This window comes from Lissotriton helveticus, chromosome 10, assembly GCF_964261635.1.
Source record: "Lissotriton helveticus chromosome 10, aLisHel1.1, whole genome shotgun sequence".
Lineage (NCBI taxonomy): Eukaryota > Metazoa > Chordata > Amphibia > Caudata > Salamandridae > Lissotriton > Lissotriton helveticus.
In genome coordinates this window covers 231,630,531-231,656,167 of record NC_136071.1, presented here as the reverse complement: position 1 = coordinate 231,656,167, position 25,637 = coordinate 231,630,531, and the positions used below count along the sequence as shown (strand labels likewise).

Genomic DNA, 25,637 nt, shown 5'->3' with positions numbered 1-25,637 from the left:
GGTAAAAATGTTTCAGCAAGGTGGCGATATGAGCAATATGTGGGATGCTGCTTACAAAAAATCTTCTGATGTTTGTTCTAAATATGTTAAACCTGGAAATAAAGTTTCTCACAATATTCAAATAGGAGATTGGATCAAAGTTAAGAATCCTGTTTCAGTTAGAAAAGGTTATTCAAAGTTTTTAGATTCCCAACAAGTAGTGGATACTCGTAGAAATGCTGTTAGATTGTCTAATGGCAATTGGTGGTGCACTTCTCAAATTGCCAAAGATCCTTCTGGATCTCCAAGAAATGTAATTTTCAACAAGGTTTCAGAGGGGAATGAGGTTAGGAAAAGTACCAGAGTGTTCAAGTTCAAGTTCAGTAATTTGTATAGCGCACTACTCACCCAGAGGGTCTCAAGGCACTTGGGGGACGGGGGTTCTTCATTTATCAAATAACCAAGTTTTTAGTTGCTTTCTGAAGGATAGGTGGTTCTGTGTAAGGTGTAGGTGGGTGGGGAGAAAGTTCCAGGTTTTGGCCGCTAAGTCGGAGAAGGATCTTCCCCCCATGGTGGATCTATGGAAGCGCGGAATTGCGGCGAGGGCTTGGTTGGACGAACGTAGTTGGCGGGTGGGGGTGTAGAAGGACAGGCGCGTGTTGAGGCATTCGGGTCCTAGATCGTAGAGGGCTTTGTGTGCGTGGGTGAGGAGACGGAACATTATTCTCTTGTTGATGGGAAGCCAGTGGAGGTCTTTCAGGTGGTCGGGAATGTGAGCTTGGCGGGGGATGTCTAGCATGAGTCTGGCTGAGGCGTTTTGGATGCGTTGGAGTTTTTTCTGTAGTTTGGTTGTAGTTCCGGCGTACAGGGTGTTTCCGTAATCCAGTCGGCTTGTGACCAGTGCGTGGGTGACCGTCTTTCTTGTTTCGGTGGGGATCCAGCGGACATTTTTTTTGAGCATGCGTAGGATATTGAAGCATGATGATGAGACGGCATTGACTTGTCTGGTTATCGACAGGGAGGAGTGCAGGATGAAACCCAGGTTACGTGCGTGGTCCGTCGGTGTGGGTGCGGTTCCCAGGGCCGGTGGCCACCATGAGTCGTCCTATGCAGAGGGGGATGATCCTAAAATGAGGACTTCCGTTTTGTCCGAGTTCAGTTATAAACGGCTGTTATTCATCCACTCGGCTACTTCTTTCATCCCTTCGTGTAGATTGGTCTTGGCGGTATTTGGGTCTTTGGTGAGGGAGAGGATCAGCTGGGTGTCGTCTGCGTAGGAGATGATGTTGAGGTTGTGTTGGCGGGCGATGGATGCGAGGGGGCTCATGTTATACGTTGAAGAGGGTGGGACTGAGTGATGATCCTTGTGGTACGCCGCAGATGACTTCGGTGGCCTCTGATCTGAAAGGGGGGAGGTGGACTCTCTGGGTTCTTCTGGCGAGGAACGAGATGATCCAGTCCAGTGCTTTTTCTTGTATTCCGACGTTGCTGAGGCGTTGTATAAGGGTGCTATGACAGACTGTGTCGAAGGCTGCGGAGAGTGTCAGTCAAACCTAGCAAATTACGAGATTATGTTTAACTCTTATGTATTCATTATTTGTCTCTCCCTAGTTATCATTTCTATTTGTTTATTTTGTTATTTATTGTTCTTCTCATTAAAAGGGGGGAGGTGTGGTGATGTGTATTATGCAACTTAGAACTGCGTTATGTCACTGAGAATGTTTCTCTGTGAGTGTTCTCCTGTAGGCAGTTATTATCCTTGCCTTCGCCTGTCTGCTGGGACGGCTCTCCTTTTCTCTGAAAAAACTTCCTACAAAGGATATCTTCCCTGTGTCCAGCAATCATCATTTCAGAACTTATATGTTATATAATGGTTCTTCCACGTTGACTATACCTGAAAGCCTTTTATTCTATACAAATGGCAAATTACACATACATTCGGAGTATCATGCTTCACTTTAATAAAACACTGCCCACCCCTGGAGTGGGTGTAAAGCATTATTTAACTCATAAACAGGTGACTGCATAATTTAGAAAGAGAGATTTTGCCTAACCTCAAGTCTTTATCATCCTATGAGGGTAATGGATTCATGTTTCGCACTATTGGGGTTTATGAATCATTGAAAAGTTATTGAGCTCCAGGTAAAAAAAAAAAGATTGAGTATGTTTAACAAAGGGACACCATCTTTGAATGCAATTCCCTTGTAGTGCAGTGTAAAAATCCTATTGTCACGTACAGTATTTTATTTAATAAATCATGATGACATTCTCTCATTCCAATATTTCATTGGGTCAAATTCATTCGAGGTGCAGTGAATACTGTCCTTGGACTGGACCTCCTACAAGGCTGTACATTTTCTGTGGATACTGTGCACTTTTACTGCTCTCTGTGAAAGGAAATACACTTCTGTCTGTTCCACCACCCTCCCACTCGTTCAGTTACTCTTCTCTTTCTCTGTCCTCCCTTCGGCCACATCAAGCAAACAAAACGGGAAACTCATTTGCCTTTGTTCTGCCATTAAATGGACCCTGAGTAAGTCCACTCCTCAAACTGCAGCACCGAAACTGTGGAAGAGAGGGCGGCGACTGAAACACTGTTCATGTTCTCGTCTCAGGTGCGATTCTAAGGGTAATCCTGGGACAGGTCCCTGGTAGTGCTCTACCTAAGAGCTGCCCTGCTCGACCTCTATGGGGGAGTCCTCAAGGTCATGTCGGAAATGGGGTGGCAGAGTGGGCTAAAGAATGGTGATGGATTAAACCCAGATCAGTTGACTGGGGGTGAGGGTTTGATTTGCTCAAACGCTCCATCCATCATCCCCTTTTGTATCGCTGAGTCCTCAAGGTCACCATCTAAAAAAACTCAGCTCCTGGCTTTCACTCCTACTCTCTCCAACTCCTAACTCCAGACTGACAAAGCTTTCTCCCTCAGTTCTGCACAGCTCCACATTCCACAGGGCAAGAGGCTTCAGCTCTGCTGGTGGTGAAGCAGAACAGAAAACTCACCTACATTTCATGCAGATAAAACAATCACAGAAACTGGTGAAATGTGCTCACACTCAATAAAAAGACAGACAAGCATCACTTTTAGCTCTGTTCAGGCTAACACACACTACCATCAGATCTGCTAAAGGATTCAAATGCAAGCGTGTTTATTATTAACTTCATGTAACCACTGCACCTTCCTGAAGCAAAGTGATTTGTCTTAGATCATGAAAGGTCAGTTAGGAAGAGGAAGATGAGGATCTCAGTGTGTGTATGTTTTTGGGTTTCATTGGAGTTTCAGTGATAAGAAGAGATGCAAGGTCATTTGAGCACATGTACAATGAACTCGTATGCCTGGGCACAGGTGTATGCTGTAATCCAGCAGAATTTACTAATAAAATGATTGATAACTAAAAGTTCTTATACATTCCTTCTTTATTGGTAATCCATAGATTATCACGACATTTCAATGTTGCTCCACATCAACTGTCTCCAACGATATTGTTCTTTACATCTTATTCATTTTAATATCCAAAACATGGCCTCCAATGGCCTCCCAATGCATTTCGGCGCAAGCCAGCGCCTTTATCAAGGGATCTGCAAGTTATAGATAATGATAGTTACCACCAACTCGTAAGCTACAAACAAAACTGCATGCAGTAAAAATACTGCCAATATGCATTTCCAAAATAACAAGCATGTCAAGTTATATACACGGTAGGTAAAATGGTGACTGACACGGGGCTGTTTACAAACGCGCTGCGCTTGGCTAAAGAAATCGCTCGATCGTACCTGGTGTAAGAATCAACTTAAGAAATATACTGCACACGCTAGTTGGAATAATATCCTGCTGCTCTAGTTAGCTAATCTATGGCTCGTTCATGTATCTCAATGCGCATTACGCGGCAAGGGGTGATTATGTTAACATCCTGGCGACAACCGCAATATCTGCTCGAAGGCTTAACTAAATATTTAAGGGGGAACTGCCCTATGCTGTCACTTCTGAGGCCGTTAAATGTGCTCGCGCTTACCGCAATAAGGCAGGACGCCGCTCCCGAAGGTCTACTAGACTCAGGTTCTTGCTTCGCAAAGTGGCGGGAACAGTTTAAGAAATGATAGGGGAGGAGTTAAGGTTATAGCCTAGCGCTATGGATTATGGTACTTGTAGGCATATGCGTCCACTAAAACCATGTACTACTACGTGTAGGTGCGGAACGAAGGTAGGGGAGTCCGCTGCGCTATGCATTCTGGAATATATATTCAAACATAAAATCAAAGCACCATCATGCAAGAATTATGGGGTACATCATGCAGTCATGTTAATTACAGTCATCATATTTACAAATAACATTGAAACTCCACCCTTTCGTTAAGGCCAAACGGCTTCAAAGTCCTGAGGCGATACATCTAGAAAATTGATAGATTCATCTTGAATGTCCCAAGTAAACTTGATGCGTTGTTTGGGAAGGTACCAAGGAAACTTTGTCATCAGAAATCTCCAAATTGAATCAGATAGATGAACGCATCAAGTTTACTTGGGATATTCAAGATGAATCTATCAATTTTCCCCTACCTTCGTTCCGCACCTACACGTAGTAGTACATGGTTTTAGTGGACGCATATGCCTACAAGTACCATAATCCATAGCGCTAGGCTATAACCTTAACTCCTCCCCTATCATTTCTTAAACTGTTCCCGCCACTTTGCGTAGCAAGAACCTGAGTCTAGTAGACCTTCGGGAGCGGCGTCCTGCCTTATTGCGGTAAGCGCGAGCACATTTAACGGCCTCAGAAGTGACAGCATAGGGCAGTTCCCCCTTAAATATTTAGTTAAGCCTTCGAGCAGATATTGCGGTTGTCGCCAGGATGTTAACATAATCACCCCTTGCCGCGTAATGCGCATTGAGATACATGAACGAGCCATAGATTAGCTAACTAGAGCAGCAGGATATTATTCCAACTAGCGTGTGCAGTATATTTCTTAAGTTGATTCTTACACCAGGTACGATCGAGCGATTTCTTTAGCCAAGCACAGCGCGTGTGTAAACAGCCCCGTGTCAGTCACCATTTTACCTACCGTGTATATAACTTGACATGCTTGTTATTTTGGAAATGTATATTGGCAGTATTTTTACTGCATGCAGTTTTGTTTGTAGCTTACGAGTTGGTGGTAACTATCATTATCTATAACTTGCAGATCCCTTGATAAAGGCACTGGCTTGCGCCGAAATGCATTGGGAGGCCATTGGAGGCCATGTTTTGGATATTAAAATGAATAAGATGTAAAGAACAATATCGTTGGAGACAGTTGATGTGGAGCAACATTGAAATGTCGTGATAATCTATGGATTACCAATAAAGAAGGAATGTATAAGAACTTTTAGTTATCAATCATTTTATTAGTAAATTCTGCTGGATTACAGCATACACTTGTGCCCAGGCATACGAGTTGATTGTGAACTTGTGAGTCCCTTTGATTATACGCCACACCCCGGAGTAGAGGGTGTTCCTGGAGCACAGTAAACCTTTGAACACTACTAAACAATCACAGCAGTGCTCGAATCACTAAATTTGTTTAACACATGTACAATGAAGCCATCTTTCATGGACAGTTAGGAGTTAAGGTCAATTAATAGATACAGTTTTCATTTGTCAGAGTTAAGTTTATTTATCGGACTGTTCACAATTATATACTATAGAAGAGAATGCTTATTGCCTTATATGTAAGAACCAATATTTTAGCTAGATTTTATTGAGTGAAAAACCATTCACTTTTTACCAACAAGAAACTCTTTCTTGTTGAGATCCGATCTTAGTAAAATAATGTAGCACTTGGGAATAAATATACACCCCAACAGTCCTGCAGTGGAGGCCAGGATGGCAAAGACCTCCACGGCCACCATGTATTTGCCCTTGGTGCTCAGGTAGGCTGGGATGAAGGCCACCCACACACTGCAGAAGACCATCATACTGAAGGTAATGAGCTGAGCCTCGTTAAAGGAGTCCGGCAACCTCCTGGCGAAGAACGCCAAAAGAAAACTTAAGAGAGCCAAAACTCCAATGTAGCCAATAACAAGGTATAGTGCAATAGCAGAGCCATCGTTGCATTGCAGGATCATCTTCCCCATTTGAGAGGTGTCCCCATCTGGGAAAGGTGGGGCGAGGATGATCCACGCGATACATATGATAACTTCTCCCAGAGATAAGACGATGACTAAAGAGCTTCCAAGTCTTGGTCCAACCCACTTCCTAAGCTGGCTGCCAGGCTTTGTGGCATTGAAGGCCATCACCACTGTGATGGTTTTTGCTAGAACCGAAGAAACAGCGATGGTAAAAACAATGGAAAAGCTTGTTTGTCGCAGTAGGCATGTTACTTTCACCGGTCGGCCAATGAATATTAAACAACAGAGGAAAGAAAGTATTAGAGAAATAAGGAGGACGTAGCTCAGGTCTCGGTTGTTGGCTCTTACAAGAGCTGTGTGATGGTTTTTTATAAAGATCCACAGAACCCCAGCTCCTACTACTGAAAGCAGGACCGAGGAACAGGCTAATGCGACACCCAGTGGATCCTCAAAGGATAAAAGCTCCAGGGTCCTTGGAATACACGAGTCCTTCCTCTCATTGGGCCACTGTTCTTTGGGGCACCTTATGCAGTTTTCCATGTCTAGGAGGAATAGAAAAAGAATGAAGGAGAGAATGTTATGCACAGTCCACAAAAAACAGAGAAAGCTGAAAAACACCTGGGGGCTTAATATTCATATGGCTCTCTTCAAACTATATTTTCCAAAACCAAAAGTTTTATGCTGAAACAAAAAAGTATTTTAAAAGGATTCTTTAAGTTCTGCAGTATTTGTTAGCTCCTTTCCCACGTTCTGCTCCTGGTCAAGCTCTAACTCACATGTCCACCCTGGATCAGATCCACCATGACTTGGCTGTACCCCCCTTCTCCACCCCACACAACCCCTTTAACATCATTCTTCAGTCAGCCTTTGACTCCCACTTTTTCCATTTGCTCTTTCACTCCTGCTGCACCACATACCCACATTTCAGTTAAAAAGTAAATTCAGAAAGTTATATGTAAATTGGCGGTGATCAAGAGATTCCAGAAAAAAGCCTGAACAGGCACCCCTCCCCACCCGTGCCTAGGGGAGGGGCGCCCTTAGTAGCGTCATAGGCCTGAGCCTCCTCCTGGGCCAAGAAGGGGGTGGAACTGAGGTGTCAGGTGATGTCATCGGGTGCGCAGTAGGAACCTGGTCGGACATTTAAGGCTTTGCCCAAGGGTTTCCAGCCGCTCTGTTCCCTTGGATCTCAGGCAAGCTGCAGGGGCGTGTCGTCGCCATTTTGAATATCTAAATGCACCATGCGTTACACAATTCATTCACAGGCATGGCTCACACACTGTGGAACTCTTTACAGAAAGATTAAGGATGTGGAAAAGAGTTGGACATTTCAGAAAAAAATATAAGAACATTTCTCTTTTAACAATATTTTAATGTATAGCTTGATTGCCTGACCATTATTGTGACCTTAACTTGATTCCACCGTCCGCCCTGTTCTAATTTCCCTCCCTGTTCTGACCTATTTACCAATTACTCTTGATTCTTTTTTTTAACTAGCTTTTTAGGTCGAGACCTGCGTAGGCTGGGCTTGCGCAGTCTCGCAGGTAAGATCTTATGTTTAGAGTGTGGGAGCTTGAACCCGCCCCTCTTCTCCATTGTCTGGCTTCCTAAACGGAGGCCAGCCATTGGAGGAGAGGGACATCACTCCGTTCAAGCCCGGATTCGGGGTGGTGTTTTTTCATTTCTTTCTCTTTTCTTTCTCTCCGCTTCCCATTGGCTGGAATTTTACCTTCCAGCCAATGGGAAGAGGAGAGAACGAAAAACACGCCCCCGAATCCCAAAATGACCGTGCGTTTCTCCGAGGCATTTCTGCCTCGCCTCGGAGAAACATGGTAGTGTCATGGCGGAGCTCGCTTGTTTGACTCGCTGCAACCCGACCCCAGCGCCTCTCCCCGAGTTTTTAAAGTCATTCCACCCTGTGTCTGTGTTATTTAAAATACACGGGTGCCTACACCGTGCTTTGCTGAGTTTTGCAACACGCTGTTCATCTTTATCCTCAAGGGAGCCTACCCCTCATTCTCCGCTGTTTGAAAATCACCGCCGCGACCGGGAAGTGTCCCTGCCCGGGGGCGGAGCTATGCGCCCTCCAAGCCGGCCATCGCCGCGAGAAAGGAAGTTGCCGGCGAGAGGGAGTACGGGAGCCTACCCCACCTCCCAGGACGTTCCGGTGCCGAAGGAGAGGTGCAGCTGCCAGCGAGGCCCGGTGAAGGAGAGCACTGCCCGCGGCACCTGTGAAGCTGCCGAGGCTCCCGCAAGAAGCCGAGAGCTCCGGCAAACTGAGGAGACAGCCAGTGTCCCCCGCTGCCTTCACGAAGCAGTCCAGTATGAGTGGAGCTGCCAGGGAGGAGGGGGACGTGAGAGCGAGGCACAGCGTCAGAGTCCCTTTCCAGAGCGGGACTCCCACGTGCATTGGGGGCATTTGTTTCTAGCCCACAGGGCCCCACCAACGACAGGGGCATTTTTGCTATTTCGCGTGCCCCGAGCGGGATTCCAACGATGGGGGCATTTGTGTAGTTAGCGCCCCGTGTCTGCTCAGGTATGGGTTTAAAGGTCCTGGCTGGTGAGATTCTCGATGGTCGTCTCCCCTGCTCCCATCCAGTGTAAGGGGTCCTCATCCCATGAGCAACGACAGTAGTCACAGAACAGTGGCCGCCTCAGGCGCTGCCTCGCAGGGCATCCTCCAGCCACCGAGAACGGCTGCTGCCGGACGCAGGCTGGAGTAGGTCCCTTCCTCAGCGAGCAGAAGGGGATGTTGACTGGCCTCCCTGCACATGGGCTTCTGCTGGCAGACTTCCTGCACGCGGACCCTGCTGCACATGCAGTTCCTTCAGAAAGACTCCTGCACCCGTCCCCTGTATCCCGGCACAACAGTCCCTGCACACGGCTGCTCCTTACCTGTGGATCCCCGGCCCACACTCCCCTGAGCCCCAAGCCTCTGCGGGATACCTTGCCGGGTCTGGCACTCAAGTATGGTGTTACGGTGAGTACTAACCACTTGCTTGTTTCAGAAACTTAAATGTGTCTACCAGAGCTGTGTGCTGGTGGCATGTAGTATTACACGTATGAACGGACTATGAACGTGTATGATGAATGTGTATGTTCCCTAGTTGTGCTTGCTTTCCTGCCCCTGTTCACTCATTGTGCTTGCTTTCCTGCCCCGTTCCCTCGTTGTGCTTGCTTTTCTGTTCCCTCGTTGGGCTTGCTTTCCTGCCCCCTGTTCCCTCGTTGGGCTTGCTTTCCTGCCCCCTGTTCCCTTGGTGGGCTTGCCTTTCTGCCCCCTGTTCCCTCGTTGGGCTTGCTTTCCTGCCCCCGGTTCCCTTGTTGGGCTTGCTTTCCTGCCCCCTGTTTCCTCGTTGTGTTTGCTTTCCTGCCCCTTGTTCCCTCGTTGTGCTTGTGTGTGGCTCTGTCTGTGTGTGTGGCTCGGTCTGTGTGTGTGTGTGTGTGTGTGTGTGTGTGGCTCTGTGTGTGTGGGGGGGGGGCTCTGTGTGTGTGTGTGTGTGTGTGTGGCTCTGTGTGTGTGGCTCTGTCTGTGTGTGTGTGGCTCTGTGTGTGTGTGTGGCTCTGTGTGTGTGTGTGGCTCTGTGTGTGTGTGGCTCTGTGTGTGTTTGTGTGGCTCTGTGTGTGTGAGGCTCTGTGTGTGTGTGTGTGGCTCTGTGTGTGTGTGGCTCTGTGTGTGTGTGTGTGTGGCTCTGTGTGTGTGTGTGGCTCTGTGTGTGTGCTCTCTGTGTTTAACTCTTGCTTTCCCCATTTGCTCTTGTTTCTTTGTTTTAATCTTCCTCCTCCTATATAATCGGAATAGAGCCCAATGCGGTGCTCCTGGAAGCAGAGAGCAGGCGATATGAGAGGAAGAGGCAGGGTAGGGTGGGCAAGTACTCTCCAGCAGAGCTAGGGGCAGGAATGAAGCCCTGGGATCCGAATAGGCAGCACCTGATGTGTAGATAGCGCCCACCACCACTTCCACCACCACATCCACCACCACCACCACCACATCCACTACCACCACATCCACCACATCCGCATCCACCACCACCACATCCCCCACCACCACATCCACCACATCCAGCACATCCACCACATCCAGTACATCCACCACCACATCCACCACCACCACCACCACATCCACCACCACATCCACCACCACATACACCAACACATCCACCACCACCACCACATCCACCACCACATCACCACATCTACCACCACATCATCTACCACCACAACATCCACCACATCCACCACCACCACATCCACCACCACCACATCCATCACCGCCACATCCACATCCACCACCACCACATCCTCCACCACCACATCCACCACCACCACATCCACCACACATCCACCACATCCACCACCACCACATCCACCTCATCCACCACCACCACATCCATGTGTTTGTGTGTGGCTCTGTGTGTGTGTGGCTCTGTGTGTGTGTGTGTGTGGCTCTGTGTGTGTGTGGCTCTGTGTGTGTGTGTGTGTGTGTGTGCGTGGGTGTGTGTGCGTGTGTGTGTGCGCGTGTGTGTGTGTGTGTGTGAGTGCAAATGCAATAGGTCTCGCATTTGCGAGAAATTAAGCTATTGTCATTGTAAATGACAATGCCATTTATTTATCTGTTTTCAAAATCAACACGTAAATAAAAAAAATTGTCATTTACAATGCCAATAGCTCTAACTTTTGCAAAGGCGAGACCATTGCATTGTAAATGCTTGTTCAAATAGGGGATCATTTACAAACCCCCACACCATCTTATCTTGCAGATAGGCTCACCATTTTGGAGCCGCAGCCAGGACTCCTTCAGACTGCAGAGTAAAAAGTGTAAAAAAGAAAATAAGCACAGTGAAGTGTGTTTTTTCCATATATGCTCCCAGGATCTGAAAGAGCATCCCCCTATCCATCAGGACTGGCGAATGGAGCTCCAATTTAGGAAAGATTTAAAGACTGACTCTTTAAAGAACATTACGTCACATTGCATTAATAGTGTGACCAACTGCCTCTCCTATCACTTATGGACTTTATACTTGTCCATGACCCACTACAGCGCTCCTCTGCCTTTTGACTAGGTTTGAGCTATAGAAATACCATATATATACATATAAACTAATATTTAGGAAAGTATAATGCTCTTTATAGGAAAGGTTACTTATCAAATGTGTTAAACTGAACACCTGTTAGCTCAATCAAAATTTCACCTACACTGTAAAGCGCTTTTGCACCCGATACAGGTAGCGCAGCACTATAGTAGAACCATAAATAAATAGAAATAAAATCACTGGGGTAAAATCAAGTAAGTTGTGGAACACTAAACTAAGATGTCTAGTCAGTTTAAAGAGTATGCACCAATTCCTGAAATGGTGAATACCGAAGACACACAGTGCTTTTTTGATTATGCATAGTGTCTTGGTCTGTACCCTATCTTTCACCAGGCATCTGTTTCTGGGTTCCTAGGATTGTGTGATGTGGTCTGTTTGTTGTAATCCTAGATGGAATGGCCTGCATTGTTCTTTGTTCCTTGCAATGTATGGACTCTTTGTACTCCCAGGGCCTGGCACCAGTCACACTGGTCAGCTCTGGGTGTGGTTTTCCATTTGTATGCAGCTCCCTTCTACTAGTGGAGGAAGTGATTCTGCAGAAGTTGACTTTGCAAGTCTGTGTTCTAATAAATACTAGGTTCTTTTACACTATACTCTACTCTTCCTTTAAAGGGCAGCTGTAATGGGAGAAATGTGCAATATCTGGGAACGCATTCTACAGATGTTGATTAAGTCTATAATACTGCATAGGTAATGTTGCAATTCCCTAAGGCAATTCAGGCATTATCTCTTCAATGCACAGCCCAGACTTCCATATGTGCACAGTCTCACTCAGTCCACGTGTTTATTCCTGTATACTGTCTCTCCACTAACATACTAAGACTAGGCCCACCCTGCTGTTTTCAGGGCGAGCCTCTTTCATCATAAAGTCACAGTCAAACTTAATCTTGATCACTGTCCTCTCATTATCAAGTGTAGACCCGGGCGAGGATGCGGGGAAGTTAATGGGGGGCGTGGTTACGAGGAACTTGGCGGCAGGTTAGCGGCCGCGGCACTCCGAAGCTCCGTGTCCCGAGCCCCCAGCAGAGAGAGTACGGAGGGATGATTAAATCAACGCGGCAATGAGCTTTGCAAAACCCGCTTTCACGATTGCCCCGTAAACGCGGTAAAACTCTCACCCCAGCCACGCCGATCCCACTTCACCGCGTTTTTTTTTTTTTTCTTCAGCTTGTCCTGCGGCATGCTTACCCTGATGTGCTACGTTCCCGGGGGCGTGGTGCAGACTAATCTACAGGCAGGTTCAGCAGCTTTCTACACCAGGGTCCCGATAGCTTCACAGAGAGAGGCGCCTGGAGGCATGTGGCTGGTGCTTCGAGCCGCCCTGGAGCTCCGACTTGGTAGGCGCCTGCGGAGCTTACGGAGAGACTTTCACCCTGGGGAATCTACCGCTCATTGCAGCGATATTGTGCCATTGGCAGAGGCTGCCGTGGAGAGAACAGGCGCAGAAGAAGCAGCAGTGGTAACGCTGGAGAGTGAAGTGAAGGGGACTGAGGAGGGGGGGGCAATTACTCCAAGTCTAGGAATCAGTCTTGACCTCCTCTGCTGTAGTAATCTCCGCATCTAAAGGAGTGCAGAGTAAGGGAGTCAGCAGAGTTAGTAGACCAAAAAATAACCGTAAAAAGAAGGGAGGGAAAGTTCAGTCAGTAACCCAATCCATAAAGCCTTTCTGTGAGCAGGAACAGGAGCAGAGGGATTTTGCACAGCGTGCTTCTATAACATCAGGGGGCCTAGCACTCAGTAAACCATCCTCATATCTAGTAACTGAGGTTAAGGCTAAGTGCACATACAGGGGGAGCAGGGCAGTCAAAACAGCACCCATTCCTAGTTCTAAGATCACGCCCTCGCAACGCTCCTTTTTTAAAGTAGTCCCCCAGGTGTTGGACTTAGTCCAGGATAATTTTCCACCTGAACCCGTCTTTACCCCTTCCGGCCCTTTTGAAACACCAAACAGTCACATTTTCTGGAAACTCTTAGTGCTGTATCTCCGCTGGCTTCCGTGCCAGCTCTTCAACCTGTGGACCCTTTGGCTTTTGAGCCAGCTTCCTTTCTACCATTAAATATGGAGGGTGCCTCGCAATCCCCCCAGTTCGTACAGAACATTGTAGCATCAGGCCATAATGAACAAGACAACCATACTATATCCTCTGCAGTTTTGACTGTGCAAAATGGAGAAATCGAGGAGGTCAGATAGCACAATGAATCCTCAGGGGAGGGGGGGGGGGTAGGTTGGGGCACTGGGGGGGCTAGGGGGTGGACATTAAACACAATATTTCCTCATCTACGTTTAGAATTTTGGCTATTTTTTTTACTCTAATATGTGGGTAGTGATTCTAAAAATAGCAGGAGTAAGAGTTGACTCTTGTGGCACTAAACCTAGAAGCTACGGTTATGATAGGGGCCTTGAGTTATGAGTAATCTCAGGATCCTCTCCTGGAATGTTAATGGCCTGCGCACCAAGCCAAGAGCAAATAGGATCATGCAATACTTGCGCGATATAGATGCGCAGGTCATTATACTCCAGGAGACACATTTAATCGAGGCTGAGATGCTCGAAGTGGTTAAGAAAAATAGGTGGATTGACAACTCAATATCCTCTTCCCAAACCTCGAACACAAGGGGGGTGACCATTCTTTTAAAAAAAAAACTTAAATGCAAGAATTATTTCACAGGAGGTTGATTCTGGTGGGAGATGGGCTATCGCGTCTATAGATATAGGGGGATTTCGTTTGACGCTTGCAGGTTATCACTGGCCTAACCGTGATGATTCCTCAGCTCTTGATTCACTATTTTTTCATCTTTTAAATTTTCCAGAGCCTATTATTATAGCAGGGGACTTTAGCATTGTATTGGATCCCATGCTTGATAAATCCCCAACCAGTAGGCAGTTAACTTTTTCAAAAACTAGAGCCTTTCTTCTGAACTGCATGAGTCAATACGGTCTCACGGATATATGGAGGGTGAGAGCAGGATTGGAACCAGGTTTTTCTTTTAGAAATTTCAAATATCGGCATCAATCCAGAATCGACTTTTTCTTAATTAGTCGTAACTTGGCTGATTCGGTAAAAAATGTACGTTATCTGCCCTCACATCTGTCTGACCACTCCTTAGTATCATTGACCCTACACGGAATAGCTACATCACCTTCTAGATCTTGGTCTTTTGATCGTTCACTCCTTACATCATCGGATGATATCTTATCTATAAAAACTGATACCCGAGAGTTTATGCAACTAAACATTGGTTCAGCGGACCATTCTATAGTTTGGGACGCATATAAAGCTTTTCTTCGAGGGGTAATTAAAAATAAGGTGGTGTTTCGTAAAAAGCAGTATACTCAAGAAATCGCATCTATTGAATCCGACCTCTTTAGAGTGTAAGCAGAAATAGAAGCCATTCATAGTGCCTCTAATCAGGATGCTACACCCCTACAGAACAACCTGTGCACCCTGAAAGAGAAAATGGCCACGGTCCTGAATCAATGTATCCTCCAAAGATGGGAGAGTTGCAAACTATCCCATTTTGAATATGGAGAGGGAGCGGGCAAATTATTGGCCTGGAAGACCAAAACAGACCAGGCTCGAAACATCATAGCCTCGGTAATTACGAACAACGGCACCCTCTCTTCGGACACAGAAATCAGAAAAGCTTTCAAGGACTTCTTTAAAAAGATATATCAGGAGGACAGGAACATCACTTTAGATAATGTAGATTTGTGGCTAGACGGTGTCTCCCTTCCATCATTCTCGTTAGAAGAGTGCTTTTTTGGATGGGGAGATTACAGAGTAAGAGGTTACATCAGCTTTCCAGGGAAGCAAGAGTAACAAAGGCAGCTGGCCCTGATGGCCTTTCAGGCGAAATTTATAAAAATCTGGTGGCTGAAATATCACCTTTCCTTGTTATACTCTTTAATTACATACTGCAGGACGGGCCCTTACCACCCACATCCTGGAATAGCGCGTCTTTCACGCTTATCTTGAAACCAGGTAAACCTGCTAACAACTGTGGCTCGTATCGCCCTATATCAATCCTGAACGCGGATTACAAAATCTTCGCATCTCTGTTAGCAAACAGGTTAGCCCATGTGGCCCCTGACATCTTACATCTTAATCAGAAGGGCTTTGTGAGGGGTCGTCAGTTACACGAACTTACGTACGATCTCATAGGTGCCATATACATAGCAATTAAGGATTCTATGCCTTTGTCTATCCTCACGTTGGACGCTACCAAGGCCTTCGACAGGGTTAATTGGACTTTCCTGTCGGGGGCCTTGAGAAAATTCAACGTGGGAGAGGGTTTTCGCAGAGCGGTGACATTGCTGTATAACTGTCCATCAGCCTCCGTGTTGGTTAATGGGGCTTTGTCTGAACCCTTTGCAGTAACTAGAGGCACACGGCAGGGCTTCCCTCTATCCCCCCTCCTATTTGATCTCTATATAGAGCCCTTTGCGCAGAGATTAAGAGAGGATAATACCATCAAATCCTTCTTATATGGAGATTGGGAAAAGAGGGTGGCCCTCTATGCGGACGATGTCATGATAATGACCTCGGATATCAGCACCGCATTTCCTGCAGCAATTAAAATGGCACTGGAATTCGGGAAAGTGTCTGGTTACGAGGTAAATGCCTCCAAAACCGAGGTAATGACTTGGAACGATGATGCGAGTGGCTTTAATCAACATCTTAGTGAAAACTTGCGTTATTTAGGGTTGAATATCGTTAAAGACATCACCCAGATTGCCCCCTTAAACTTTGCAGCAATAGCAAAAGAGTGTTGTAAGCTAATGAGATCTTGGCAACTCGTTAACTGGCCCCCGCACCGCCGTTTGGGCGGGTCTGGTCCTGGGGTAGGTGCTCTGTTCTGGTCGCCATCTTGGAGTGGGGCGAGTGGGTTGAGGCGCTTCTATCTGACAGCGCTTTAGTGCGCATGAGCCTGCATGGGAACACCTTATTTAAGGCGAGTCCCCTGGATACCTCCCCCCTGACAAGGTAGCTGATTGCTGCGATAGCGCTTCGCGCGCTGTGCTGTAAATTGCATTTTTTAAAAGCCTGTTTAATATTTGTGTTAATTTTGGTTATTCAACCCTGATTTTAATCGCCCTCTTACTTGCACGTTAACTGGCCCCCGCACCGCCATTTGGGCGGGTCTGGTCCTGGGGTAGGTGCCCTGTTCTGGTCGCCATCTTGGAGTGGGGTGAGTGGGTTGAGGCGCTTCTATCTGACAGCGCTTTAGTGCGCATGAGCCTGCATGGGAACACCTTATTTAAAGCTCCTCTCCCAGCGCAGCGGGATCGCGCAGCGGGCGTGTCCTCGCGTGGCCGGAGTCGTGCCAGAGTCCTGCCCGTCTGCGCCCGTCCACGCTGAGGACGCGCTGGATGCGGCAGGATTCTATCGTGCCGCAGGTATGATCCATCAGTACTCTAGTCAGGCTCTTCGCTTGATTAGATGTAGTCTGCCTTCTTGTCTGCACACGGCCCAGCATCCGCTATGCGGTCCTCATACTTGCCCGTGTGGTTGGTGGGAACTATCGGCACCGACGATGGCTCCCAGCCAGACACTGCAATATCGTAAGAAGGAACCTTCTCCTCCTTGTGCCATTAAACTCTGGCACCATAACGTCAGATCCCTGTCGAAACATCATCGAGATATTTTTGAACTTATCTCGCTAGAAGGCCCTGATGTCTTCTTCATGACGGAGACCTGGCTTGGCGATGAGGACCTGGCCATTATTAATCTGGCCCTCCCCCCGGGCTACGCAATCCATACACTGAACCGCAAAGGGAGAGGTGGAGGCATAGCTGTGGCGTTTAAATCCTGCTTTACCTGTACCTGGAAGCCCATGGATTTGGCTGGTGCAGAGTGTGCCCATTTTTTCATCAGCATTAGCCAGCATCAAACACTGTCAGGTCTTTTGATATACCGCCCTCCGGGGAGTGACAGTGCTTTCAGGAAAGCTCTTCCCGAGCTGGTAAGCTCTCTTTCTCTGTTCTCCTCCAATATTACCATCATCGGCGATCTTAACATACACTTTGATGCCATGGAGATGCCAGTGGTTAGAGGTCTGTTGGACGACCTTAAAGCAGTACAACTACTCCAACTGGTCCGTCATCCGACCCATGAGGGTGGTCACATTCTTGATCCGGTCTTTACAAACCTTCAATTGGCCGAGGTCTCACCCCCTAGACCCATGGGATGGAGTGATCATTACCTTATAGAGCTTGTTATCACAATGGTGATACAATCCACCGGGAAGCCCGATAAAACATCTTTTAGGCGACCCTGGAAAAAGCTCAAATTGGAGGATTTCCATCGTCTCCTGATCACTACGCCTCTGGCTCTTACGGATGACGTTGTAACCGGGTATAACATCTTTTGTGCTTGGATTGTTCATGCCCTTGATGTATTAATCCCGGCCAGATGGAGTAGGAATCGATGCTCTCAGCCCAATCCCTGGTACTCGGAGGCACTCAGGTGTATTAAAGCTGCCTGCCGACAAGCTGAAAGAGCATGGAGGAAGAACTATGATAAAGACCTGAAAGTATGTTATCTGGCTACGGTAAAGGCATACCATAGAGCTGTCTGCTGGGTCCGTGCTGACTACTACGCACGGGAGTTTGAGGCGAGCTCCAACCCATCCAAACTGGTTTTTAAAGTCCTGAAGGAGCTCACAGTGAACAGACTTCCCACCATGGAGATTTGCTCCCTTGTCCACTGTGAGTCGTTAGCCAGCTTCTTTGTGGAAAAAGTAAATGCCATAAATTGCTCTTTTCCCAAAGTTGACCCTGACAGTACGACTTTAGTATTGCGCACTCTTCAGTGCTTGGCCTCTCTTCCCATACCATCGGAACAGGAGTTTATTCTCCTAGCGGCCAAGGTCAAGTCTGGCTCACCGGATGACCCTTTGAGACCTGCCCAGTTTTTGGATTCAGCGTCCATCTGCCTTCCTCCTATTCGCCACCTGGTGGAGCTATCCCTTACCACCGGTTCAGTTCCACCTAGTTGGAAGGCTGCCTGTGTCATGCCCATCATAAAAAAGCCTGGATTGGATCCGTTGAAGCCGGAGAGTTATCGACCCATCTCCCTTCTTCCCTGGGTGGCAAAGATCACAGAGGCCCATGTGAACAACATCTTAACAAAACATCTGGCTTCTGCACACCTACTTGATCCCACACAGAATGGTTTCAGATCGGGACATAGTACAGAGACGGCACTCCTATATATGGTTGAACATCTCCGCTCTGTACTAGATGCAGGTCAAACGGCGGCACTGGTCCTTTTGGACCTTAGTGCTGCCTTTGACACTGTTTCTCACACCATTCTTATACGCAGGCTTGGTGAGGCAGGTATTTCAGGCAGGGCGCTGGATTGGCTCCAATCGTTCCTTTCGGAACGATCTTTTCAGGTTGTAGTGCCACCATTCAGATCTAAGCCTCATGCCATCACCCAAGGAGTCCCGCAGGGCTCGGCGTTGAGCCCCACTCTCTTCAACCTCTACGTTCAACCTTTGGCGGAGGTTGCGAAGAGTTGGGGTCTCACTATGGTATCATACGCCGATGATACCCAGCTGGCGGTGGCTCTTAATGGGGGCTCTGACCAGCTGGCATCGAACTTCGCGGATGGTTTGAGGGCTGTTGCTAGTTGGCTTACTGCCAACTGCTTACAACTCAACGCCCTCAAAACTGAGGTGATGGTATTGGGGAAACATCCTGATCTGTGGGGTGCTAGTTGGTGGCCTAAAGAGCTGGGACCTCCTCCTAAACCTGTTTCAGAACTTAAAAATCTTGGCGTATGGTTGGACTCCAAACTGACTTTTTCGTTCCATACCAAGAAGGTGGCATCCATGTGCTTTGGCATTCTGCGCGGTTTGAGGCCTATCCTCAAATTTTTTGATGCCCCCACCCGCCAGATGGTGATACAAGCTAGCGTATTATCACGGCTCGATTACGCGAGCTCACTGTTTGTGGGCGCCAACCAGGCGGAAGTCCTGCGACTTCAATGGGTTCAGAATGCGGCAGCCAGGGCCTTAGTGGGCCTCCCGCGCTTCTGCTCAGCCCGTAGTACAATCTACAAATTGCATTGGCTGCCTGTAATTAGACGCATAGAGTTTAAAACCCTGTGCTTTGCTTTTAAAATTCTTAAAACTGACTCCCCCACCATCCTCCAGCACCTTTTGACTTCATACACCCCTTCGCGCAGCCTTCGTTCTGCCGGCCAACATTTGGCACTTGTCCCTCGTTTCCAAAAATGTAGACTGGGTGGCCGATCGTTCACGGTTCTGGCCTCTAAACTGTGGAATGCACTTCCTCTCTACATCCGCTCTTTAGAAGACCTTTTGTCCTTCAGGAAAGCTGTTAAAACCTATTTTTTTTCTCTGTCTTATTAATTTTCCCCCACTTTTCTGCGCTGTTAGTTATGTTACTTTTGTCAGATATAGCGCCGGGACGCCCCTTTGCTGGGGCAGCTGTGCGCTCAAAAATTCAATTAACATAACATAACATAACCTCCCCTTGTCCTTGTAGGGAAGAGCGAATCTTGTAAAGATGTCAATCCCACCCAAGGTTTCTTTTTTGTTTAATACAATCCCACTTTTTTTTTTACCCTTCTTTGCTGGCTAAGTTACAGGGAGAAATTTCTTCCTTCCTATAGAAAAACAAAATTCCTAGGATAGCCTGGAAAAAGATCAGGCGCCGTAGGGAGAAGGGTGGACTGGCGGGCCCCGATATACAGATATATGCGTGGGCGTTTCAACTCTCGCACTCACGCATGCTTCTCAAAACACCAACAGAAGAGGGAGTAGGCAACATGTTCTCGGCTCTCCTACTCTGTGAAGGAGTTGGCCAATCAGGTTACCTCTTCAAGTTCGGAGATCCCAAGTTTAAAAAAAAAGTAAAATTGAAGGTGCTTTATGGCCTGGCAAGAACTTGGGCAAAGATCAGATCTACAATTAATTTGGGGTACTATCCAGTAGATCTCCAATTTGGGATCTACCCCTGGCTCCAAGCTGGGCGAGTGATGTACTAGCACTCCCATTAAGAGAAGCCGGAATATCTACCTGGGGAGATTTGTTTGGCGAAGGGACCCTGCTTCCTTATGATTATCTAGTAAATAAGGTGGGGCCCAACATGTCTAGATTTAAATATCTACAAATATCGAGTTGGGCTCAAGCTGCTACCACTCAATCTGCACGACGAACAAGTTTGCCACTAGGAGGAGGCTGTGAACTCGAAACTCTTCTGGTAGATAAACCACCAGCAAAGAAAGAGATCTCTGTGTGGTACAATTTAATATTAGAAGAGATCGATGGTAACTTCCCTCTCCCAGAGTTGCTGTGGGGAGAATTAATGCCAGGAGTACATGTGAAAGATATCTGGTCATTCTCCTGTAGGGTCCTTTGGGAGTTAGTTAAACCAGCTTGGCTGCGTAGAAACCATCTTTTTACCCTACATAGGGCGTATTATTCCCCACAGAGGTTGTCAAAGTTTTCTGTTGAAAGCCCTGTGGCTTGTCCAAGGTGTGGTTTAAAAGAGGCCACGGATACTCATATGTTCTTCGACTGCCCCCAGTTGACGATCTTTTGGGACTCAATAAGCAGCAAACTTTCATCCTCCTTGGGCTCAAATGTAGGGATTAGTCTCTGTATGGTCATCTTTGGAGTTGTGGATCAGATTCGTAGTCCAGCAAAGAACTTATTATTTTATTCCATTCTGGCAGCTCGAAGAGAAATCTGTAAACATTGGAAAGATGCTTCCCCCCTACGTTTAATGATTGGTGTAACTCTATTGTACAGATCTCGAAATTAGATCTGGCCAGGGCTGGGAAGAAAGAGAGAAGAGCCTTTTGGCATTTGTTGGACTGGTCAAATTGAACCTGGCGTTTTTTTGTTTTTTTCCCAGGTCCGATGATTACACTGCCATGGTTCAATCACTCTGCTATGCCCAACTAACTGTTGGCATCAGCCATGATAGCATCTGGCTTATTGGTGCCATCTGCCACTTGTGCAACAAAGTTGGTTTGTTGGGAATGAGTCAGATGTTGCTGAAGGGACATGTAATCACCATCTGTTTACCGTCCCAGCCAGTTTCGACTGAGTCAGCACGACTGCACTCTATGTGCCCCACTATCTACTTTTGGAGCTTGGCAGCTGGAAACCATGAATGTGGATGAGGATAAAAAAAAAAAACTGTCCTCTCACTATCATATATGCAGTCATGTCACATGTACACATATATTTAACTTCCTGTAACTGTTCAGTCACTACATATTGTCATTGTTAATGCCGTGTTTTTATGTGAGGCCCCAGACAAATGGCACCTAATGGAAAACCAACATACCCCTTCAGAACATGACTGTCACGGTAGTAAGGGCACGGCAGTCCAAGGCTCCTTCAGGGAGATGATGTAGGTTGGAAACTCAGAACTCAGTAACTCACCAATTTACACTCTGGTAGTTCAGGTGCAGTGAGTGTTATTACTGCTAAATCATTTTCTAAGTATATAGATTGCTCTCTTAGGCCTAGATTTACTAAGGCTTTGCCTCGCTTGAACAACACAGGGCAACACAAAGGCTCGTTTGGAATTTACAAAGCCATGCAAGGCCTGATTTATAGCCTTGTGTGGCTTTGTAAAGGAATGTAACACAATGCAGCCGATTGAGCTGACTTATGTTACATTTTCACTTTGTTGGCATACCATGGGTGGAACTAGCGCATTACCATGCATCTATCCATTGATTATTTATTGCACAGTCTCAGATTTACTAAAGCTGGTAAATCTGAAAATGCGTAGAAAAGCGGAAATGCTTCCTATCTTTGTAAATAAGGTGTATTTCTGCTCTCACCTTTTCATGCAACGCAGCGTAGCAACTTTGCTGGCTGCCCTGGGTTGTGTGAAAGATTAGTCAATATGCCCCTCTGTTTGTGTGTACATGTGCATACCTGTTTGGTTTGAAATTTCCCCTTCTGGACATGGGCTGCATGAGTAACAGCATACTTGTTTCTCTCGTTCAGGGACTTTTCTGTATCCGGGCAAGCAGCTTGGATTGCAAACCGAGATAGGAGTCTGTGGAGTGAAGGGTGAAGAAACATTTAAATAAAATTCAAAATTAAGGTGGTTTCATAACACGTCCTAGTGTCTCATATTTTCACAGAGTAAAAAAACAGTCTGACTTCTTTATTTATTTACTTTATTGAAAAATTGCAAACACACACAAATAAAAGAGGTACACACCAAGTCAGGTAGAATACATTCATCATGAGAAACTTAAACTATATCAATGTCAAGCAAAGGAATAACCAGCTCATTGATCTATGACAGCCAATAAAATGGATTAGAAAAACAAGAAGGAATGAGATGAAAGAAACAAGCCAAAAAGCATATTGTACTTAAAATTACAGTTCGTTTGGAGAACATAGTTCTGAATAGTCCTAACAAATATTGTCACACTATCATTGGACTTCTGTAAAAAAAAATTCCTCCAAAGACATAAGATGTCAATCTCCTGGGTTGTATAATGTAAACAACAAGGACCCCCTGATCGGAATTATCAGTTCCTATAACAGGGACATAAGCTGTGTGTAAATAATAGCACAATTCTAGCAAGCAAGAGGGAAGGCTATTTGCATAAAGAATATATTGCCGTTAGGGATATTATCCCTAACGGCCGTGGGACGCCAGCAGCCATCCTTTGCAGCGCCGTGGACCTGCTTGCTTGCAGCTTCTATCTTCTTTTACACGAAACCTGCCGCAGACACGAAGGTGTATTAAACAGAGGCGACTCGTGTCCGTAATTAAGGGAAAGCGGTTCTCGGCGATTTTAACTCGGGAACAAGGGAATGCGGTTCTCCTCGATATGAACAATCCTGGTTCAGTGGTCCGCTGTGAAGAAATGAATATTTACATTTAAATTGCAAAGAACAAGACGTAATACAGAATATGTCACGTGTTTAAGTTTACAACTAACCTGTCACGGACTCCTTCACGTTAATAATAGTCATTATAAGGCACATTCTCTTCATCTTTAGAGTTTGTATTGTTGAGGAAACATGATCCTTTTTCTAGCCATTGTGCTGAGATTCCGAATAATATAATCTGTGGCTCCTGAAGAAGGCGTTTTCTGAAACGCCGAAACGCGCGTCGAGAAAGTATTGTTTGCCACTCGTTGTTTCTTTTAAATATTATGTGATTATATTTTTTATGAAAATTGTATAATTTAGGTTTTTTCTTTAGTCCCTGTCATTGTTTATGTGATATTAATGTATGTAATATATGTGTTTTATATCAATACTTATTAAATGGAACAGTGTTTTTATATCTGAATAAATTTGCTAAAAAAATTTATGCAAATAGCCTTCCCTCATGCTTGCTAGAATTGTGCTATTATTTACACACAATCTCCTGGGTTGAACAGAGGATATTCAATGTAGTCTTTCTTTCCCAGTTTCACTACACTAATGCTCTCCCAAACTCTCAAAGCTTGCACAACTCAAAGCTTCTAATCTAGCAGTAGTTCCTTATCATGAGTGATATAATTAAAAACAACTGCTTTGTTGAAGAGTTAATGAGGACTACAAGAAACAAGGATAATACTGACAAAAACATCCTCGTGAACAGTTTTAGAACTCCAAAAGACGTTAACAAATGAAGAAGGGCTCTCTGGTCTTCTTCACACCTATGAATCCCTAAGCAGGAAATCAATTTTTCGCCAAGTTCTTCATATTTTCTGTTTTGTGTAGTATTTAAATCTCTGGTAAATTGGGGCCTGTTCTAGACTAGGGGCCAGATGTAGGTAGCCCAATACCGGTCGGTAACGGCAGAAAATACAGATTTTTGGCCGTTTCCGACCGGTATTGAGCATTTGGGATGTAGGAGAGTGAAAATCGTCAGATTATGTAAATTTACCGAATTGGTAACTTTACCGAATCGGTAAAGTTACCGAATCGGAAAATATTCCGAATCGGTAAATTTACCGAATCGCAACGGTTTGCGAATCGGTAAATTTACCGAATCGGTAACTGTACCGAATCGGTAAAATACCGAATCGGAAATTAAGAAGTGGTAAAATTTGAATTTTGAGATGTAGGGAAGCTCAGAAATACCGAATTTGCTTGAAATTCGGTATTTAAGAGTCGCTATTTACCATGGATTGAAACCAGGTGGTAACAAGGTACAGCCTATAAAAAAGGACCCAAAATGCATTATTTTTTTCAAAACGGCGGCATTCTATGTCATTGCGAGACGGCTACAGCTACAGGAGGACGGAGAGAGGGAATGGCAGAGACAGGAGAAGGTCTACAGACAGAGGATCACCTTGTTCATGCTCACAGAGGCAGAGATACTCCAGAGGTACAGGTTGGACCCAGACACCATTTTGGACCTCATCAGGGACCTCCAACCACTGTTGGAGCACACTGCCCCAAGGGCACACGCCATTCCACCCCACGTGCAGGTGCTGTGCAGCCTACACCTGCTTGCGTCTGGGAGCTACCAGAGTGTGGTTGCTGCGGTAGGTGGGGTGACCCAGAGCAGCCTGTCACGCTTTTTCCACAAATTCTTAGATGCCATGTTACAGAGGATGGACCATTATATATCATTCCCTGCAACCCATGCTGAACTGCTCCAAACAAAATCAGACTTTTATCAGATGGCGCATTTCCCCAACATCATTGGCTGCATTGATAGCACACACATTCCCATTTGTCCCCCTGCAGCCACAGAATACATATATAGGAATAGAAAGTCCACCCACACCATCAATGTGCAGGTGATTTGCAATGCCAAGTGCACCATCACTGACCTTGTGGCAAAATTTCCTGGCAGTACCCACGACTCCTACATTTTTCAAAACAGCGGTATATATGCACGGCTGACAGCAGGAGAATTTGGTGAAGGATACCTGCTAGGTAAGACACAGTGTACAACCCCATTCACACCTATTGCTGAAAGATGTACATGTATGCATGTGAGTAATGTACTTCCATTTCCTTTTAGGTGACAGTGCATATGCCCTACCTCACCCCCTCAACACCCAGTCAAAGGAGATATAACAGGGCCTACAAGAGCACTAGAAATATTGTGGAGCGTACCTTTGGTATATGGAAGAGCAGGTTCAGGTGCCTACGTAAGAGCGGAGGTGCACGGCAGTATACCCCCATCACCTGCTGTAAAATCATTGCTGCCTATGCCATGTTGCATAACCTTGCTGTGAAGGAGGTGGAGTTGTCAGACTATGAGGATAATGATGACGAGGTTGCTGTGCCTGAAACACAACCTGCTGGAGTGTCAACACCAAGTGATGGCAGATACAGACGTGAGGATATCACACGCAACTATTTCTGAGTAAGTAATGAGACTGAGACCTATGTTGAATGCACGAACATATGTTTAATTTTGTATATATCTCGGTATGTTAAAGAACAAAAGTGCACCAGTAAGCATTTCAATGCAATGCTCACAGTGAGTAAACACACACAGACAG

At 46.1% G+C, this 25,637-nt stretch overlaps 1 protein-coding gene across 3 annotated transcripts in view; it reads right to left on the bottom strand.

The window, feature by feature from the left end:
- Window positions 1–5,629: 5,629 nt before the first annotated feature.
- LOC144786191 (vomeronasal type-2 receptor 26-like) overlaps window positions 5,630–25,637 on the bottom strand; it is a 410,564-nt gene continuing 390,556 nt past the window's right edge. For all 3 annotated transcript variants that reach the window (XM_078665190.1, XM_078665189.1, XM_078665191.1), the window contains 2 exons: window positions 22,099–22,222; window positions 5,630–6,624 (listed from right to left, as the gene is read on the bottom strand). In XM_078665190.1, the coding sequence (XP_078521316.1) occupies window positions 5,729–6,624; window positions 22,099–22,222 (1,020 nt within the window). In that variant the 3' untranslated portion in view covers window positions 5,630–5,728. The remainder of the gene's footprint in view (window positions 6,625–22,098; window positions 22,223–25,637) is intronic.